This window comes from Mugil cephalus, chromosome 7 (assembly GCF_022458985.1).
Source record: "Mugil cephalus isolate CIBA_MC_2020 chromosome 7, CIBA_Mcephalus_1.1, whole genome shotgun sequence".
NCBI classification, from domain to species: domain Eukaryota; kingdom Metazoa; phylum Chordata; class Actinopteri; order Mugiliformes; family Mugilidae; genus Mugil; species Mugil cephalus.
In genome coordinates this window covers 16,629,065-16,649,594 of record NC_061776.1, presented here as the reverse complement: position 1 = coordinate 16,649,594, position 20,530 = coordinate 16,629,065, and the positions used below count along the sequence as shown (strand labels likewise).

The following is a 20,530-nucleotide window of genomic DNA, read 5'->3' as shown; positions in this document are numbered from 1 at the left end:
CACCGTGTAATGACAAGGGCATCCATTTGTCTGCTTCAAAGTCCTTTTTTTCTCTCTCCCTTTCGGGTCTTAAACATACCTGGCTGTAGTTAAAAGGCTCTTTCTTGGAGCCAGTCTGGATGAGGAGTTTGTATGCCAGGGCTCCGTCTTCTGTGCCGTTACGATAGCTATCAGCGGTAATCCGGCCTGCTTGCCAGTCAGCATCAAAAGCAGCCTGAAGACCTGCACGTGAGGCAAGACGGACAGGGTTATCGGTGGTTGTAATTTATAACTGCTTTCTATTTTCATAATAGATGTTGCCTGACTTATACGTGGACGGTGATGGCTTGAAATATTAAGTTTCCTTTTCCGTCCCTTTTTGTTTGTTTTTTTTCCAGCTGGTTCTGATTGACCTGTTGGCTATTACTTCCTCCTGACTGGGCCTCTGACACATTCTAGCCTGAGGACACACATATGTACACACACGCAGATAACCTACGACCCCAACTCATCTACCACGCCACCCCTGAGCCCAGGTGGATGGGGGTAAACAGCGTGACTGAACTTTCACTCACCCTTTGCACATTCTCACCCCCCCACACACCCACCCGTAGCAACGCGCTGCCGTCCTTAGTGAAAAAAAAGGCACACCTGAAAAAACTTGTTGCACCCTCTACCGGATTCTGACATCATCATCGAAAACCCTCAAGGGGACAGCGAGTGAGTTATTGCCTGACTCCCTCAAAAAACATAACACTGCAGAGATTGAACTCTTACCTCTGAGCCAGTCCTGGAAGTAGTGCAGCCACATGCGCGGCAGCTTGTTGTCACTGTCTCTGACCACATATTTAACAGAGTTGAAGGCATTGTGCAGCTGGATCAGCAGCCTCTGAGAGCGGGCGTAATCGAATCCATCCATGGTCACCAGGTACATGTTGTAGAAGGAGAAGTACTTAAACTGGGCATCAATGAAGTCGTACTCCTTAGTGTCACGCGGCACAATGTCAGTCAGGTAAAGGCCGTCGTGCACCATGGTGGTGCCATACAGGCTGAGGCCCAGGAGGCCCAGGAAGAGAACAACCACAATGGCTTTGCTCTTGGGCTTGAGGAGCAGGGGGGCATATTTGTCCCTGGCAAAACTGGACAGGTTCCAGTGCAGGAAAGGGAGTGGGACGCACTCCTTCCCTGATTTGGAGTCCTCCACTTGGGCTAAGAGGTCCCGTGTGGAGCTGGAGGTCGGGGTGAAGAGCTGGGAGCCATACGGGTCCGGCACAGAAGTGGTGGTGGGAGAAGGTGAGATGGCTAGAAAGAGGAGATGCGAGCAGGAAATCAGCGTTTTGGTATAATGACTTTGTTCGAACTTCCTCATTAACCTCATTAAGCTACACCTCTTACCTTGAGACTGAGTGGTGGGGCAGAGGATGATGGAGGGAGGACTGGTGGAGATCTGGGAGGTGGGCGGAAGGATCGTGACGATGTGCTGGCCTGCGGCGTCACACTGCGTGAATGCCTGCACCGTCGTGGTGATTTGGGTGCTGGTGGTGATTGTCGATCCCGCCGCGTACTGGTGCGCGTGTGCCGTTCCAGCCGCGGGCGTGTGCGGCTGTTCCCCGGCGTCCGACAGCTCGTGCGGAGAGAGGTGGATGACGCGGTCGGAGCAGGGGCTGTACAGGCAGCACAGGATGTCCAAGCGCTTGTCCTCGCGCCGGTGGAGGTCCAAACTGAGGATGGCGGGGAAGATGAGCAGCACCATGGCAAAGTTAAACACGACCACAATGGCCGCCTAGGGAGAGAAAAATAGACAAAGTGAGAAGAGACAGAGAACAGTTTGTGAAATTATAGACACTGCAGCCCAGCTGGGGAGAGTCAGAACTTTTTTAGTGACTGAGACCACAGCCCAGTAAGTAAAGAAAAGCCTCTCTCTAAATCACAAGCCAGGAACACTAAGCAAGCCAGGAGGGGAGAGAAACAGAGAGGGTGCCAAGAAGAACAGCTAGAAAGAATAAGAGAAAGAAGCAGAAGTGGTATATATGTTGCGAGTCTGAGCAAAACCATCACCTTTCACCGCTGCTACTGCCACCGCCTCCCCGCTCACCCCAGCTCCTGAAGCTGACATTCTGACTGACTGTGGTTTCCAGTGTGTGTACATCTCCGCGTGTGTATTTGTGAGTTTCAGACCACCCACGGTTAGTCACAGATCAGAGAAAACCGCCTTGACGGGCTAGTGATATACTGATCCACTCCTCCTCCTCCTCTCTCCCTCTCTGTCTGCCTCGCTCTGTCTGTTCATCACTCTCTTTGCTCTGATTATTCCCCATTATACACATGGGCACGCACACACACGCCCATACGCACGCACGCACATGCACACACACACTCAGACCCATGCACACACAAAAATAAAAATGCTGGCCCTCTAGGTGCAGCGGCAATAAAACCAGGAACAAAGGCTTTCCTGGCCCTGAATAAATGTCACCACTTTTAAGTTATCTCTTTCATTTTCAAAGGAGCCTCAGGCCTCACGGTGTGCGATTGTGTACTTCTTGTTTATGTCTGTGCGCATGCGCGTGGGGGGCGTGTTAGTGTGTGTGTGCGTGTGCAATCAGAACGTACCTGCAGTGAGAAAGCTCGCAAGGCGGGGATGGGCACAAGAGCTGCCATGAAGAACGCAATCATGTTGTTGATGGAAGTGAGAGCCACGCTGGTGCCGGTGCGACGCAAACAGTCTCCCGTTCGCTCCTTTGGAAGAAACACAGAGCCGAGTCAGAGGAGAGGAGAGGAGAGGAGAGGAGAGGAGAGGAGAGGAGAGGAGAGGAGAGGAGAGGAGAGGAGAGGAGAGGAGAGGAGAGGAAACCTACCTTAAAGGGGATGTTACTTCCAGTTTCTGTGAAGGAGTGAGCCAACAGAAACATGTCATCCACACCAATCCCCAGTGCCAGGAAGGGAAGCACCTGGGATGGGAAACACATCAATGGAGAATGGGGAAGGGTCAAAATGAGCATTTGAATGTCAAAATCTGGGCTTCACATCAAAAGGAGACCCCCACCCCCCTCAGCCCCCGTTGTGTTAAAATCTCCCTTTAAACTATATAATGAATGTGGTTTTCTTTATGTTGTACCTGTGTGGTTGCAGCATTGAAGGAGAGGCCGAGCAGCGAGCAAAGGCCCAGTCCTGCGGCCACCGACAAGGCCACCAACAGCACCCCGGCCAGCCCCACGGCCCCCTGGGACTTAGCACAGTCCCACCTCAGCATAGTCACGCAGGCGTAGGCTAGCTGCGCAGGAGAAAGCCACACGTATTGTTAGGGCAACACGGGAAGTGTTATTACTCAGAGTTAATAAACAGGAATGAGTTGCTATGCTTACCATGAGCAGGTAGCCTCCAGCCACCCGGATGACGCTGACATCGGAGAAGGATTTCATGATGTCGTTGAGGGTGGTGGTAGAGAAAGCGTGGATGGATTGGCTGGAGTTGGATGGGATACTCTGGTGAACCACCTGGAGGATAAATATCAATGAGTTACCAAAGGGTTCGGCTATAATGCCTAATTTAAAACTCGACACCCAAAAGGAATCAAACGCATGGCCTTAAACAGCGCTAATACAGGCCTCCTCCTCCTCCTACAGCCCCATATTTTAGGACCCTAAAGTGGAAAAAAAGGGTCCGGTCCCTTTGAAATGTCTTTGAAAGTGAGTATGAGTGTGTTTTTACATGTGGTAGCATGCGTGTGTGTGTGTGCGTGTATAAGTATGACAACTGAGGAGTAATGAGCACAGATGCCAGAGGTTGTGGGGTCAAAGGTGAAAAGGATGGGATCACATGGCCCGGGAGACGGCCCTCTGCGCCCTGTGCCATGAATGAGCCGAAGCTGTTTACCTGCGCGCACTACTAAGCCATCATCTCAAACCGACCGGTTCTTGTTCTTTTAACGCGTCGGGAGAAGGCTGTCGTGTCGCTGTCAGTTTACGTTTGACTTTTTTTGCCCCTCCTCCCCCTCCACATGTCCCGCACTTTCTTCCCTTCCCTTCCCCTCCCTCCCTCCCTCCCCGCTTACCCTCACTGTGGTGGGTGTCAGCTATCACAGCAACAGCTTGTTCCTATAACTAGGGCTCTGACAGAGAGAGATGATTGGCCTACCACACACACACAACTACACAAACCTGGTGCCCCGGTCTGCCCCGCGATTCGCTTTACAAGGGAGCTGAAGACTGATGGAATTCAGACACTGCAGAGTAAGTCTCAGTGTGTGTGTGTGTGGTTGGGTGTGTATGTGTGCGCTAAAGCGGAACAAGGCTGCGTGAGGACAAAGAAACGCCTCCTACATCTTCTCGGCATCCAACAAAGTTCTACTGTGTGTGTTCATACCTCCACGAACTTCCTCTGCCAGGACTCAAGGATGGCCGTGGCCTTCTCTTCATTCCAGTTGATGTCATGGATCTCGTAGTCGTCTTTAAAGTGCTCGTACAGCTGCTTTGGACTCATCAGCAGGAACATGCTTTGGAGCGCCTCGGCACTGTAAAACACAGCGCGCACAGTTTAGGACACATCAGAGGCGTCGGGCTCTTCCGACAAATATGGTTTGCCTCACCTGCATCATCCATCTCATAACCGGCACATTAAACATCTTTCACTCTGACTGTTTAGATGTTCTTAGTATCCCTGAACCTTAATGGCACAAGCCTCTCTGTGAGTGGCTAAAAGGCAGGTGCCGTCTCTTCCAGGATTTGTCTGCCTGTCTGTCTGCCAACGTAAACAACTTAAAGCAGGTGTTATCTAGTCCGTCTGCAGGCTGAGATCCCAGATGTCCTCAGGTTTTCTTGGCACCCGCGCAAGCGAGCAGCAGCAGTGCCGCTTGAAATGTGAAAGAAACATCACCATAGATCACATTCAGCGCTAAGAGTGGCTCTCGCAGATGGGACCGGGGTCCTCTTTGATTCCAGGCTCGATTGGGCCTGCGTGGGTCCTGGTCTGGGCTCTGACCCAATGTTGACACTTCATTTGTATTGGCCTTACTCTTAAATCCACTTGAAATCAGCAGATTAAAAACAAAACTCTGGAGAGCATCTTTTAAAGAGACTTGAGTCAGATTTGGATTAAAGTGTTTTTCCCCTTTTCTGAAACGCACGGCAGAGTGGGAGGGCTTTATCTGGCTGTCACTCATCTTTAATTGGTCTGTCCCGGACCAGGGTTATGCAGGAAACTGATCCCTGTTGGTACGAGGCATTCCTAGCATGTGTTGGTGGAGTTATTAGGGGTTAAACAGATTCCTCAGTCAGGGCAGCTTTCAAGCTAAAGGGCCGCCAGCTCGGCTGGTGGTGACTGCATCAAATAATTCCAGCTGCACTACTACAACCAGACAAGGAGAAACCTATTGCGTACAAAAATCATCCGAAGCCACAGCGTTCGGTCTTTTCTTTGCATGTCTTAACGCACACACACCTTAGCAATGTATCCTGGCCGTTCTTGACGCGTCCTCCCAGGATGAGCTCTTCTTGCCAGTGCATGAACTTCCGGCTGAAACCATGGCAACCCCCCTGGAGACGCCCGGAGATATCAGGACTCTGAATGGATAAGGAGAAGAAAACTTAGCAAAGTTTTTATGTAGTATACCTTTTTCTACATACTACGTCTTAATATATATGATGGCTAAAGCTGCATTCTTTTGTTTGACTTTACCTCTCCCTGCTCCTTGTTGGGCGCACTGAGAGGGCAGTCGGGGTCTGAAGGGTCTAGACAAGGCCTGTTCATGTAGGCATGTCCCACCTAAGGAGTCCAAGCAAAGACATCAGAACATTAAAAACTGGAAAGTCGCTCATAAAATTAAGTCTTCTATTTAGTAAATACTGTATATCTGATTTGTAGCTGTGTGTCTCACCTGGGCTTTGTCAAGCATCTCCTTGAATCCTTCCAGAGACGTGAACTGACTCAGTTCCTCCATCAGCTTGACTGGGTCTAGATTCATCCACTGGATATCTGGCATACCCCTGGAAAGCAGAGACGTACATACGGTAAGTGGAAAATAACATCAGGACTCAAGAGAAGGAAGCGTACGATAACTTTCATCACTTTGTTTCTGCGAGTCTGCGCGGCTATCCGTTCCAGCTAATCTTTACTCTGAGTCCAGTTTCTGTCTCACTCTTTTGTTGCACCGGGCTACGCAGGAGGCGAGCCGCAGATACAGGATAAAATAGCGTTTATTATCCTGTTTCACGCTGCCACAATGCCCAGGGAAAAGGCACGGTGGCTGCCTGCTCACTTTCATTCCCCAGTGCCCTGCACCGAGTCATAACAATTACCTCTGCCTCCCGAACATCTTGATAAGGAGGGAGGCTGAGAGGATGGATGGGAGGCGGGGGGGAAAGGAGAAACGAAACCTCACTATTTTTTTTATTTGGGTCATAAATAGCTCACGTGTTGCGGCCTATTGTAAGACGCTAGTGTGGATTTATTGTATTTAAAGCTAAGATATATTTCAGAGTTGACAGTACTCAGAGATAAATGCTTCACCTATAATGGCTTTTTAGACTCGAAGAAATGATGCGCTATTGTTGGCGAGACGCTGAGGTTCCGTTTTGTGATTCAAGACGACACAGAGACAAAACAAGAAAGGGAAATAAAAGAATCCCAAGTATCTCAAACCCAGCCTCAACCTCACTCCAATGGCTCATGAAGGGAGCTCCTCTCCTATTCCCACATACCAGGGTCCCTTTTGCCGCTGGTTGCAAAGACACTCCTTTATCAGCTAGTTTTTGCTTGACTGAACCAGGCTCGGGCTCTTTTGTTTTTTCATAGATTGCTGCTTTTTGTTCTCCTCAGTTTTTCTCTCTCGCTCCCTCGTTCTCACTCTGCCTCTCTTCCCCTTTCTCCCTCTCTATTGCACTCTTTCTCTTCTTTTACATTTAAAACAGGGCTGAAGCAGAAGCCGACTGAAGGGGCACTGCCCTCGGTGGCCACCGCGAGTTCTCTCTATCTCCGCATGACAAGTTAGTTAAAAAAAAAAAGAGGTAAAGACACTTAATAAACAACAACAGATGTTGAGCAGTTTGTGTGAATTACAGGAATCCTTGGAAGATGTGTGAATCATCAAAGACCCCTTCTCCCTCTCTCCATGCTTTCACACAAACCAACTGGGACGCGCAAAGAGATGGGAAACTTTTGTTTGTTTCTGTATGTGCTGGCTTGTCATGCAACACGCTGCAGTCAGCGCGGACAGATATATAAACAAATAAATTCTTCGCAAAGGAACATCTGCTATGATCTAAACTATCTTTTATAAACTGAGCCCTCGATTGAAATATCACTTCTGACGACGAAAAAAGAAGGAAAAAAAAAAAGATCCCTTTCAGCGACTCAATTTCTCAAGAGAACTTTGTCCTTGAAAAAAGGAGAGGAAAAAAAAAAACCCGAATCTGCAAATGCCCAAATACGCCCAGACTCCACTGTTAACTGTCTTGTAGCCTCTCTCTGTCTTTCTCGGGGGACTTGAGGCTTGAATACTGCCCATTTTATTTGTTGGACAACTTGGGAGCTGGGAGCCCGGGGCATTACCATGAGAATGCCGAGTGTTAGCCGTGAGCTGACAAAGCCGGCCCCCCTCCCTCCTCCGGGGCCCCTGCACTGATGGACACTCACTCGTAAACTGAAAGAATGCTTACCATTGTCTGACCCAAAGGGCTCCCCTGCCACCACCACCACCACCACCGCCGCCGCCGCCGCCGCCACCTCCCGCCCTCCGTTCTACCAACCCACCACCCCGCTACAGCCATCTCCACTCTCGCTGCATCTCTCCCTAAACTTCTCTCTTTGAATTTCTCTGTCAGGACACCCCCCTCCGGTCCCTCTCTGGGCCCTAAAAGAACTCTATTACCGGCCGCCGCTGTCAGTCACAGCGCCCACTGACAGACTACTGAAAGCCCAACTGTATGTCTCCATCCAGCATGTGTTAAAAGTTACGGACCTCTTCGAAAACCCTACTCAGATCGGATGCAGGAAGCAATGACAGCACAGAGAGAGGGAGCTTCCGCGAAATGTAACGTGCAAAAAAAAAAGAAAAGAAAAAGAAATTACGTTGGGGCAATATTCTAAGACTTACGGTAAATAGGCAGAGCCTCCCTGTAGTTTGGCCCCTTCCCAAAAACAGTCCAATGGGGTGATTATCATACAGGGGAATAGCTTGTCAATCATCTGGGATCAGGAAGAAGAAAATAAGATTATTAAATATCACAACATGACAAATATGCACTTATACTGTACGATTCGAAAAGAACTGTCAACTTACCCTTTCAATCATGACATTTTCTATAATAGGAACTCCTGATTTATAGCATATTTTATTAAGATCCCATGATCTGTGAGAAAGAAAACATTTTTTTTAAATTACACTTTTCGTTGCATAATTACAAAAAAAAAAAAAAAAAAACTTTCCACATGACGGGTAGACTTACTTTCCAAACAGGGACACCTGCACCTTGCTGGCGGACAGGGCGGCTTCCATGTGAACCAGCAAAGCTTCCTGGGTAAGAATATTCGTGCCCTCTTCTTTGGGGGTCTGGATGAGCATCTGTGAGGTAAACACCGACTCCTCTCCCTGCTTCTCCTTGGTGTAGCGAAGCTCTGTGCTCACCCGACTGCCAGCTAGAACACAAAGTGAGCAGGCAGAAAATGAGTAGTGGAAAAGATAAATAGATAGACAGATAATTTAACGCACACTGAAAGTATCCTATAACAAAGTCCGTTTTGTGCGTCCATGTGCGCGCACACACACTCGCACAAGAACACACACTTATATTGACCAACGCCCTTGGCCTTCGCCAGTGTTGGTTTTGAAGGCACTTCACACAAGCCAGTGTCTGGCCAAGAGAAATGAGTAATACGGCTTCTCATTGGCTCCTTCTGCGAAACAGATGTGCCCTGTTAGTTAGTAAAAAACCAGTCTTCTGATGCCCCCGAAAACCCTCTACTGCTCCACTTAGGGCAGCAGATGTGGACATCCACCTCCAGAGAGGAGAAGCTGATCAAGACAGGAAGAAGTGATTAGCGTCACGAGAAGATGAACAGGAAAGGTGACCGGACTCATGGAGACGGGAAGAAAGAAAGATGAAAGTCACATCATCAACGAGGTGGTGATAGGCAGAAAAGACTTAGGGAGGATATAAAAAAAAATTAAAAAAAAAACAGAGAAAGAGAGAGGGAAAGCTATGTTGTGCTGTGCGGTAGACCCCAGCCCCCTAATTACAGGAGGTTGCCCTGAAAAGAGTTTGCCAGCCGGGGGGATCTGTGCCTGTGCCAAGTGGACATGAAACATGCCGCGCTGGATCACAGAGGGCCCGTCTGCCCCTCTTGCTGTCCCACTACATGACAACCCCGGAGAGAGAAAGGGAAGGGAGGGGGAGGAAAGAAGGGAGGTGGGGGAAGTTGGGAAACAGGGGCTACCACCTTCTTAATTCTAATTTTTGTCACTCTTTTGCCCACTTTCACATGCGCCGCTCTCAGTCCCGGCTTTAACTTCCCGAGCATCTACGTCCCCGCTCCCTTTAACCCTCTCGCTTCCGTCTTTCTCTCCATCTGTCTCCCTCTTGCTCTGTCTTTCACTCTTTCCCTCGCGCTCCCTGCACCTCCCCCAGCCTGGAACAGGCTCCTATAATTGATGGGGAGAAAAGAAAAAACAAACTATTCAGCCTACGCCGCAAAAGTGTGAGATCAGGTTGGAACTCCGTGGGCCTCGGAGACACAGTCCAATATTTCTAGGCTTCGCTTTCAAGGCTTTAATTACCTTCGCAGGAGCTTGGGGATATCAGGTCCCCGTGTTTATTTGCGGCCACTGGCGTGTGGCTTAGCGCATCCTAAAACACCTTAAAAATGGGACGTGCTCTATTATCAACTATTCTTTGCACATCTGGCCGCGCAAAATCAACATGTTAGTAAAGCGTTTATTCAGAAGGAGGAGCAAAAGAATACGCAGAATTGAGAGGATGGCATCAAAACTAAAGAGCTGCGCTAGAGTGTATCCGACTTTGATTAAATCATTTTCACGCCGTCACGTGCAAGGAGCCGGGGCTTGGTATAAAAGCAGTGATTACACCTACAGTTCCCCGCAACGCTACGTGGTTTCCTCCCACTCGGATTTCCAATCACAAAAAGGCTACTACAAAATGGAACCCTTTCCGTTCGCGGACCTCTTTGACATCTGTTAAACCTTTTTTGACATTTCGTATGTTAACCTCTGCAGCATGGGGTTTTGATCCCAACAGGAACTGGGTGGCTCGGAGAGACTCTGGCTCTGTAATTACAGGCCTCCTGAAGTAAATTATAGCTATTTGTGTCTCGTTCCTCCCATCTGGACCACCCAGGCAGCCAGTCCTCACTCTACTCTCTTTCTCGCCTTCTCTCCTCAACCCCTGGTCCGGCCCCAACCACCCAACTCTGAGCTTCACAGCTACTCGAGTCACTTCTTCTCCGCTCGGTTCGCCTCTCACTCCATTAGGGAACCTTCCTTTTTCCACTCTCTTTCTGTCTCCTTGTTTCTCTTCTCCCTTTTCTCTTTCTCCCTTTCTGACGCTGCCTCTCTCTTTCTCACTCTTTTTTCGGCCCCCCCCCCCCACCCCCTCTCTCTCTACTCGCTCCCTCCACTCAGGCAGCGCTCCGCGCAGCCTTAAAGAGACAGTTCCCGGAAATTTTCCCACCCTGGGAAGAAAGCGCCTTTGAGTGCAGAGAGCGGGGTTGTAACACCCCAGCGACTGGTGAGTTTTTTGGGGTTTTTTTTACACGAGCAATTTTGAAACATGAAATATTGGTCCGTGTCTGGCGACGTGATCAGAAATTTGGGGGGGAAATTAGCACAAACGATCACAGCTCTGTCTAAATCACATCCCCAGTTTTTTTTCTGGACGTTTTCCACAAACTCGACCACCGTCTTACAAATTTTTAGCAAACAACCCGACTCTTTTGGGCGCCACATATGAATTCGTTTACTAGCTTCACCACTAAAAGCGCTTTCACAACAGTTACGACACTGGGAAAGCGAAAAGCAAGGGGAAAATGTCATAACAAGCCCTGACATGGTTTCATGGCCGCTGGTGAACAAATATAATGTTTGTCTGAATGTGTGCGTTCGCGTACTTGAGTGCGTGTGCGCATCGGGGGAAAACACTGGACCCTGTCTGCGCCGACCCCAGTCATTTCCTCCCCACCTGACCCTTACATCCCCAAAAGCCAAACGCCCAGATTCACCTAACTCGGCGAAATATGCACATCTGGCTTCTAGGACGAGCCAAGACCACAGTTAAAAATGCCGTCTTTCTATTCTATTTTATTCTATTCTGTGTTTTGTAGCTTACAGGCCTAGTCCCAGTTCCAGGCCATGCTAGGTCAGACCAGGCCGCGTTCAAAGTTCAGTGTGGTAGATTAGCTGGATTAGGGGGCCTCTGAAAGGCCCCACGCTGCTATGGAGGAAGACCCAAGACGAAGAGGGCTGAAAGTGACATGTACGCTTTAGCTTGCTATGTATAGTGCATTGGATGATTTACGCAGCATGACAACATAAGAAATGTACACCTGATCCCTGCACAAAACAGCAAAATGCAGCATTAAATGCAAAAAGGCCACCATGGAGTAGGGACAATGCGAGAAACAGGAAAATACCCTTAGCCTGCGATGGACTACCTATCATTTACTTCTTCACTCAACTCACAATAAAGGTCCTTTAGATCCTTTGATTTCCAGCATTCGTTCTCTTGGCCTGCTACCCAGTATCACAAAAGCCCCCTTTTTGTCACATGTGGACCCACCAGAATCAGGACTATGCCCCACTCTGGGTCCTTAGCCCAGCACTGCCCTATGGCATGCCCAAGCCAGGGCACCGCCTAAAGCAGGCTGCCCCCAGCAGATGGGCCGTGCCTCTATACAATCCTTCAGTACGGATCCAGACTGAATGCAGACCCTTTTGTCATTCAACCCTTCAATTTCTTTCAGATGTTTCCCAACAAACAGCAGAATAAAATAAAGAGGGAAGGGTTTTTTTTTCCACAACAAAAGCAAATGGACCAAAACTTTCCCAGCCTGTAAACAATGCCAGAGTCGGCGGTGGGAGGGTGAGGCAGGGGGCAAGAAAGAGAAGCTGGCACTTTGCTATCTTACCTATAGAAATACAGTGTGTCACTTCATCAATCGTCAAAGGCAGAATTTGTTGGTTATAGTTTGCAATTCTAATCGCTGCATGAACAGTTTCTGGCCCTGTCTGTTTGGATCTTGCAGCATCAGCCAAAAACAAAAAAACAAAAAAACAAAAAAAAAAAACACAACTCTGCGATCACACCTTAAAAACTGTATAAAACAGAAAAAAAAAAACAACCTGAAAAATCAGTTTCACTTACATTCTATTCAGTTGTGCCAGCGGTGTTAGCCACCACACATAAATTTCCGCCAGGGTTGGCATTTAGGCACTTTCTATTTCCATATGTATAGGCTTGCCTCTGCTAATTATGCTAATCATGGGCAGTGTTGGCCACTGTGAAAAATAGTCACATTAGACACTCCACTGACCGCTAATACTGCTTAATGTGTGGTTGAAACATACATTCATCCCTGCCTGAAAAGCAAAATTTTTCCACGTTGCTGGTCTCATTCAGATGAGAAATGAATTTATTGAGCCCAAGAACCACTTCTTTTTTTTTCTTCCCTCCCAAGTACCAAGAAAATGTCCAGTCTCTCTCTCTCTCTCTGTCCATCTCCCTCTCCCTTTACTTTTTTTTTATACTCGCAGGGTGTAAAGACAGAGGCAAATGGTGCAAACTCTAAGGTGACTGGTGTCGTTTTATTTCGCCAGGGCCAGAGACAAAGGTTGCTCTTCAGCGTGAAGAGAAAGGGCGCCACACTATACTGACCGAGGTTTTAATCATCCCGTTTTCGTTTGCAGCCTAAGGACAGTCAGTGTAGCAAAGAGTCCAGCGCTTTCTTTTTTTCTTTTTAAAGCTTTGGCAACAAAGTTAAGCAATGTAGTTCAACGTTATCACTGTAAATGACACTGCCAAAGTGATCCAATCTTTGTTTTAGGCTAATACTTTAAAAAGAGTGCAGTTGGCGCGTTTCCTCTACAGAGGAAGGAAAAGTCATGTGTCTGTCATATGCGCGTGTATCTATAGCTGCTCAGTGTGTGTTTATTTGTTGGGGGGTGGTCTAGGTCTGTCTGCTGAGGAGTGTGTGTGTGTGTGTGTGTTTTTTTGGGGGGGTCGGTGGGGGGGAGTGAGAAAGGGGATGGAATGAGGTAGACTCAGACCGAAGGATGGAGGGAAGGGGGTGAAATAAACATTTAGAAGTGACCCAGGTTGACTCTGGTCTTGTTTGTTCTCTCTACCAGTGAGGTCCTGGGCCCTGAACGCTGGGAGTTTATTTATCTAGCTGGGGCACCACCGCGCACTATTCACCTCCAATAATGCCTCATAGAGCTCCCTTTCTCTGTCTGAACTGGGCCGCTGTGTGCACTCCAATGAATTATAGCATTTACCTGCTGCGCCGCACTGAGGTTTGTTTAGAGAAACTGCTCCAAACGCCGAAATGCCCACGTGTGCATTCGCCCGTGTGTTTTTTCCTCATCTTTCTTCTCTTTTAATCGGCCTCTTTCTCGGGCCCGGCTTCGCAGCTAAAGCTAATCTACAGGCTGCGCTTTTCTTCCCATCCTCTTTCCTGCGCGGCCTTTTCACGGGACGCAGGGTGCGACTCGTATTTAGACAGCTTGAGCCTGTGTACAGCGTCTGTCATGCCTCACCCAAACTCTGCCAAGAAGGATGAGTTTAGTTAATGTCAGAGTAAACACCATCACTTTTGCACTGGGGCCGTCTCTTTCCCCCCGTGAACCACACGCGCTTTCAAAGTGGGGCTTTGTGAAGGGAGAACAATCCCGGCTAAAAATGTCTCCGCCGTTTGACACGAAGCTTAAAGCAATCGCCCGAGCGTGGAGCAAACACAAATCGTTAGTTTCACAGATTTCGGTACAAAAAAAAAGAAAAAAAAAAGGAAAAAGAAAAAGTTGCAGCTTTATAAAGGGAAAACGCTCTCATAAAAACATGCGCTTTATGGTGAGGCGGAGGAGACGGTCTCACACTTGATGTTTGCTCAAGTGAGACAGGCTAAAACACTCGCAAAAAAAAAGAAAAAAAGTGTGAGCCGGCCATAAACCTTCCACCCTGTTCCTGCCTCAACCCCCCACTGTCTCCTCTCATCCCTATCTTCTTCCTGCACCTCTTTTTATGATCTTTCTCCTCCCTGCTTGTGGACTGGGTCACACGCTAGCAAGGGCGCACACCCTCAACACTTTTGTTTTTTTGTTCAGATGAGGGGAAAACAGGGGATTACAGGACAATATCATTTAGCTTCTCGGTGCAATTTCTGAATAAAAACACCTGCAGAGGGATCATTTATCTAGTGTCATCCCTCGGGCAACATATTTAAAACAAACAAGGAGAGATTTGTGCGAGTGGAAGGTAATTTGATGGGTGATGTCTGTCTCAGATTCTCTCAGACTGACTGAGCGGTGAGCCAGAAACGCTTCTTAATCTCCTTGTCAGACTAAACACCCTGATACTGAGGCTTTTATTCTCACCTACACAGGTGTGTGGACCGAAGGCGAGAGTAATCCCCCTGCTCATGAAGGTGCACGTCCGCGGCGCGAACGCACAAGGCTCCTCAAACAAAAGTCAAACAAAGTGACGCTGCGGCGTGTTTGCTTAGGAGGGGTAGGTATGGACTAAACAAAAAGGAACTTTCTGTCTGCTCTTTCTAGACACAGACTGCGCTGCCATGCTCTGCTTCACGGCGTTTCGGTCCCGTAGAAGGGAGGAAGCAATTAAAAAAGCCCTGGTGGCCTGACTTCACAGAGCAGGCAGACAGACAGGTAGAAGGCCAAACACACACACACACACACACACAACGCACAGGCAGACAGACGGGGATGCAGTCAGGAACTTAAGGCGGGCGGACGGGTGGACAGGCGGCCCGGCGAGCGGCAGCCACATAGCAAAGGTGACAAAGATGACGAGTGTACGTGTTTGTGAATGTGTGTGGATGAATGTGTGTGTGCGTGAGTGTGTGTGAAAACTGTGGGGGCAGCAGCCTCTGGTACGAATATATGATGGGAAGCATATGTTCCTAACACACACACACACACGCACACACACAGCTAGGTGGCAGAGTGTTAACACATACGGTGTCAATTCACAGCTAGTTTATTCTAACAAATTAGGATACAAGTGGGAGAACTTTGTTTATTCTGCAATCTGGGCGAACCGTTTCAAACTACAAAAGTGAAGCAAATGACTTGCATGTTTACATCAAATGCGAGTCCAGATACATTACAAAAAAAAGCGAAATAATAACTGATTAAAATAATTAGGAACGTTATTAGCAAGCATCTCAATCCTCCTTCTTGTGCTCTGGCTTATTTGCAGTGGGGCATGTGTGTGTGTGTGTTTTATGTGCTTGTGTGTGTGTGTGTGTGTGAGAGGGAGAGACAGAGGGAGAACTAACCTCTCCTTGTTACCGAACCACTTTACTCTCCATTGAGGCCCTAGCAGCTTTGTCAATGGGCTATTGGTGGAAACAAGGCAGGCAGAAACTTTAGAAACATGGCCACGGCCTCTTAAAGGCACAGCATTCCTTTTCAGCCCCCCAGGTTCAACTCTGGGAGTCCCACAGCACAACAACTGGCACGCAAACATCTAAACATCTCCTTTAAGAGATGGCCCGGCCAATTAGCTCGAGAGGTAATCCTGGAGCTTTACACTAACCAGAAGGAAACCAAAGAGAAAGGACACAGTTGAAATTCCAACTCTTGTTTCTTTGTTTTGGTTGGTTACAACGTCCACTTCCATGCATTGCAGTGCGCATTAGCATTTATTTTATTTTATTTTTTTAAACCTGACAAACAAACTTATTTAAAATCCCTGCGCAAGTGAAGCGTGCAGCCTCCCGACACTTCTCCCGACACCAGCAGCGTGCGATTCCTCCGACACCTCCACACGCAGGTCCTGTGGGAGCCGCCTGTTCCTGTCCTCCAGTGACATGGTGGGCCTCGAAAAACCCTATAGAGTCTGTTTATATTCACCAACTGCTGTGGCGCTTTTAGAGCGTGCAAAACAGGTGGGTAAACTTCAGCTGCATTCACTTATATTTTTTCTTCTTGTGAGGAGGAGAGAAGAAGGAGGAGGAGGGAGGGAGGGAGGCAGGGAGGGAAGGAGGGAGGGGGGTAGGGAGGTGGTGCCTGCTTGCCTGCCTGCCTGCTTGCCTCTTGTTGAATGGAATCCAAGAATAGTTAGGGACCACACAGGGAGCCGAGGGGGGGAGGGGTCAGAGCCCTCAAAGATGGCTAACCATTCACACAGTCCATCTGCTGCGGGGATCAGCCCCGGCACTGAAAGCCTGGGGGTTTAAAAGGAATTTGGCCAGTGTGAAAAACCAAATAAAGCTGCCTCTGCGCCTGAAAATGTACAGATAACCTAAAGACGGGAATATTTAACGTAGAGACGGTGTAGAGAATCACAAACAGCGGCCACAGGTCTAGGAAAAGAGGTGTGTGAGAGACGGGGGGGCATTTAGCAGCAGCAGTGACAAAGACGCGGTTGTCAGGTGAAGACTGTTTACAAGAAATAAAGTTGTGGGATGCAAAAAATCAGGACACTCAGAAGATATAGAGAAGGAAGCCAGTAGTGTGTCTATAAGTTAAACTGGATGTGTATTGTTTGCGTGCAGTTGTAACAGTGTGAGAAATGAACACAAACGTGTTAAAAGTTGTATCCTCAAGCCAATATGAAACCGCTAATTCAAAAAACTAAAACTTCAACCAAACTGCTCCCGTCAAGATTTCAGCCACACGAGCCAGTCACTGAACACCTAGTGCCCTCCCATGGCACTGAGGTGACACTAACATGCCCACCCTGCACCTTCACACCAGCCACTGTTGTCATTCAAACTCCGGCTACATTGATAGATGGCTGATACCTCCAGCCGAGCGTTATGAACTTGAAAGCACGCAGGCCGCCTATGAACCTGTGGTGAACTATCAGAAGGAGAACAGCTCACCTGGAGCTGCGCTCTCTAGCTAAACCACTCGCACACAAACGCAAACTCAGCAGCAAACACCCGAGAGGCATCTCGACTCACCTTCCACCCATAGTTGCTCGATGTTCGTTTCGATGGCGGCGACCCGGAGTCCCACAGAGAGGGCTCCGAATACTAAGAGTCCGATAAAGAGGACCTTCCCACAGTGCCTCTGGATGTGGCAGCCCAGAGAGAACAGGAAGGCCTGGAACCTCGCCCGGATCCACAGAGGAGCTTTCTGACCTACCGCCTTACCCTAGATTTGAAGCAAGAGGGAGGGCGAGAAAAGGGACATTGTTGTTATTATCATATTAATTCACATAAATGATGCATCACTGCACAGGCGTCCAAAGGGGGCAGATTTGAAAGTGTCTCCAGTGAATGGGTTTGAGCGACACGGCAGCATTTGATGAGACGCGGAGAAGACTGTACTTTATATTAATCTGAGTTATTGTGCTCGGAGGCTAACCCCGGGTCTGTTGCATATGCTGCCCCAGCTTGTGTGTGTGTTCTGACTCTTGCTTAAACCTCAAGTCATCACCTGTTCTCAGTCCAGACAGGATCTGCAGGGACAACTCACATGTAGCATTGGAATTGCATATTTCATAATCAGATGAATAAAGGGGCACAATCCTATGAAGAAGAAACATAGACACAAAACTAAAGCGAAAGACTGTAGTAGTATGAGCACTGTCTGACTGAAAAGGTGTCACTGCATATATATTGTAAAGAACATAATGTATTTTAAGTTATGTTTTCAAATGTACAAGGAACCAGCCTTAGTTGTCTTCATGCATAAACACACAGCTGTTTAGACCTGGAGCTAAAACCATCATCTGTGTACTCCACACTAGTGCTCATTCCTCACTTTTTCCTATATTTTTTGACACATCTGTTCCGATCTCTACTTCGGCGTGAGCCCAGCTGTCCCTGTGCTACAAATGTCACTGCTGCAGAAGACGCTGCCTTGGTGTTGTGGTTTCTCTCAGCAGTGCTGAAACACGTCCAAGCATCCGGGCGGTCCAAAGATGCTTTGTCAGATCAAACTCAATCAGTGAATTCCTTTACAAGACCCACCACATTTCCAAACAGACCCCGGGCCAGTGCGCTCTCCGCTGGCTGCACAAAGCCAAAAACACGCACAGCACGGCTGGGATATGGGAACGAGTCCTCCCTCGCTCCCTCACGGTGGCTTTAACATCGCAAATGAATGAGAAGCCGATGTCCATTCAAATAAACAGCAACGTTATCGCGCTGCCAAAATCGGGCTCTTGTTAAGCTGGGGTTCCCAAAATCACATGCAAGCGCAAACTTCTGGTTTTGACCCACTAAACATAAAGCATGCATCTGAGTTACTTTAGTGTCATTTTATACAGGCTATTCTATTGTTTCTTTTGAATTTTAAACTGTTAAACTGCACTAATCCTCATTTCACTGTCGTCTCTTCTCTTCTTGGGGAACTCTGGTGGTCCCCGGACCCCAGTTAGGGAGCCGCTGCCTCAGCCTACACTACACTCCCACATGCGCCCTCAGCTCACGATTAAATAACAATGATAATAATAATAAAAAGCTGCTTTTGAAGATTTCTCTCTCTCAAATCTGCCGACTCAATGAACGCTGCCTGCCTTCCGTAGTGAATCCCCCATAGACTGCGGCCACTGAATCACCTTTGAGATCTGTTTAAGTGCGAACGCAGCGTGGCAGTAGCTGGGTCTCCGGAGTAGGTCTGGGTTCGCAGGCGGCTGGGAGCGCGTATAACTCGGGGGTAAATCTCCAAAGACGCCGGCCCCTGGGACCCCGCGATCCGAGGCCATAGTCCAAAGAGGGTGAACGGGGCGCAGAGCGAAGCGACACAGAGCTGGTGCTGGAGTTCAGAAACGGCGACAATAATCCAACATAGAAGCGGAGCGCATCCAGCACCGCCGGCGACAAATTAGAAGAAGGGTTTCTAGTCTTCCCTGGAGCCAAACAAGTCTCGAAACTCCATCCCAACATTATGCGCCGAAATCCGTATAGATCCTCTTGTCTTCATTCGTCCCGATAGTTTATGAAACGACGTCTCAGAGAGGAGTAGTAGTAGCTGTAGTAGTAGTAGTAGTAGTAGTAGTAGTAGCCTATGTCTGAGCCGTCCGTGTCAAGTCTAACTCCGATCCCGTAGCGGTAACATTTGGAGAAGTTCGCCTCTCGGCAAATCCTGAAAAGGGAGGTTTGATGGAAAAGTGCTCCGGCTCCCATTGGCCAAGGAAGAGGCAAATTACTTTGCAAACATCGCCTATTATTAGCTGCTAAGCAACAGCTCACCAAAGTGGAGAGAGAGGGGGACCACCCAGGCTGCTGCTGCCTGGGCTGGAGGGAGGGGAGGGGAGTGGAGGGGAGGGGAGGAGGACGGAGAGGAGGGGGTGGGGGTGGTGGAGGAGGAGGAGGGGGAGGGAGAGAGAGGAACTCTTTCAATAAACTCTGCACAGCCGCGCACGCACACACGCACTCACGCACTCACGCGCACGCACGCACATAACGCGCAAGCAGCACAACCCCGCAGCCTGCCCGACTCACTTGCTCCCTGAACATTATTCCCAGCGGCCTGGCCCCTCCAGTTCGCAGGAGCAATCGCACATGCCACCTATTGATGTAACAGCGACGGTCACGCAGGCAAACCACTTTGGGTTTCATCTGCACGGGCCAATCTGCGTGTGTGTGTATATATATTTATATATATAAAAAGTGAATTCATTGTTTTTTGTTTTTTGTTTCCAGAGAAGAACGCAAATCATCATTTTCTTTGCTTTTGTATGGGAAGGCTAACAGATCTTTCAACACTTTTCATATCACTCCGGGGCATCTCATGTTGGAGAAGGTTTGGGAACCTCTCATTTGTTACAAAACACCCAAAGACCACATCTCCCCCCCACCACCACCACACCCCACCCCACCCTCTCTCTCTCTGAAGTCTTTGCTGTGAGTGCAGTTTGTTACAGACAGCTGTGAGATGAAGTGTGTGAGCATGTAGGTTCTTTAGCAACAACAGCTGTAACCTCACCTCTCGCGGCCGAAAAGCTTTGGGGGAAAGAAGGAAAAAAAAAAAGCCGCTTTCCTACACCGTAACCTCTCACTCCTCCTGCGAGGAATTATTCTGCATGTGCATCTTTTTCGTCCAACGCCTCGGAGCCGCCTGGTGCTGTGTGACAGCCTTATCTCTGAGGAGACTCTTGGAAAGTGCTCGTGTGTTGCCACGCATGATTTCATGAGTTCAGAAGGCTGTTCACCTATAAAAGCAAGGCCCGAAGACAGAAAGAAAAAAAGAAAGACTATTTTTTTCATCTCCTGCTTTCGCCTTCAGAAAACAGAAGAAGTAAAGAGTGTCTTGGTGGTTTGCTAATGTAAGTCCCCCCCTACTGGCTCCACTCATGACCGTATGGGGGTGAAGAACAAACACTTAACCAGATTACACTGTCGTTCTCTGCCC

At 48.6% G+C, this 20,530-nt stretch overlaps 1 protein-coding gene across 2 annotated transcripts in view; it reads right to left on the bottom strand.

Moving 5' to 3' along the window:
- Positions 1-19,346, bottom strand: part of ptch2 (patched 2) — a 28,417-nt gene extending 9,071 nt beyond the window's left edge. The window contains exons 1-16 of one of the 2 annotated variants that reach the window (XM_047590424.1): positions 18,735-19,344; positions 17,131-17,323; positions 8,424-8,613; positions 8,258-8,327; positions 8,072-8,163; positions 5,855-5,963; positions 5,656-5,742; positions 5,419-5,540; positions 4,345-4,492; positions 3,345-3,476; positions 3,098-3,253; positions 2,838-2,930; positions 2,593-2,718; positions 1,375-1,762; positions 757-1,281; positions 80-222 (exon numbers count right to left, since the gene is read on the bottom strand). In XM_047590424.1, the coding sequence (XP_047446380.1) occupies positions 80-222; positions 757-1,281; positions 1,375-1,762; positions 2,593-2,718; positions 2,838-2,930; positions 3,098-3,253; positions 3,345-3,476; positions 4,345-4,492; positions 5,419-5,540; positions 5,656-5,742; positions 5,855-5,963; positions 8,072-8,163; positions 8,258-8,327; positions 8,424-8,613; positions 17,131-17,323; positions 18,735-18,881 (2,721 nt within the window). In that variant the 5' untranslated portion in view covers positions 18,882-19,344. Of the gene's footprint in view, positions 1-79; positions 223-756; positions 1,763-2,592; positions 2,719-2,837; positions 2,931-3,097; positions 3,254-3,344; positions 3,477-4,344; positions 4,493-5,418; positions 5,541-5,655; positions 5,743-5,854; positions 5,964-8,071; positions 8,164-8,257; positions 8,328-8,423; positions 8,614-17,130; positions 17,324-18,734 lie in introns of both variants that reach the window. The other variant, XM_047590423.1, reaches the window with a different exon arrangement.
- Between the last annotated feature and the right edge of the window lie 1,184 nt (positions 19,347-20,530).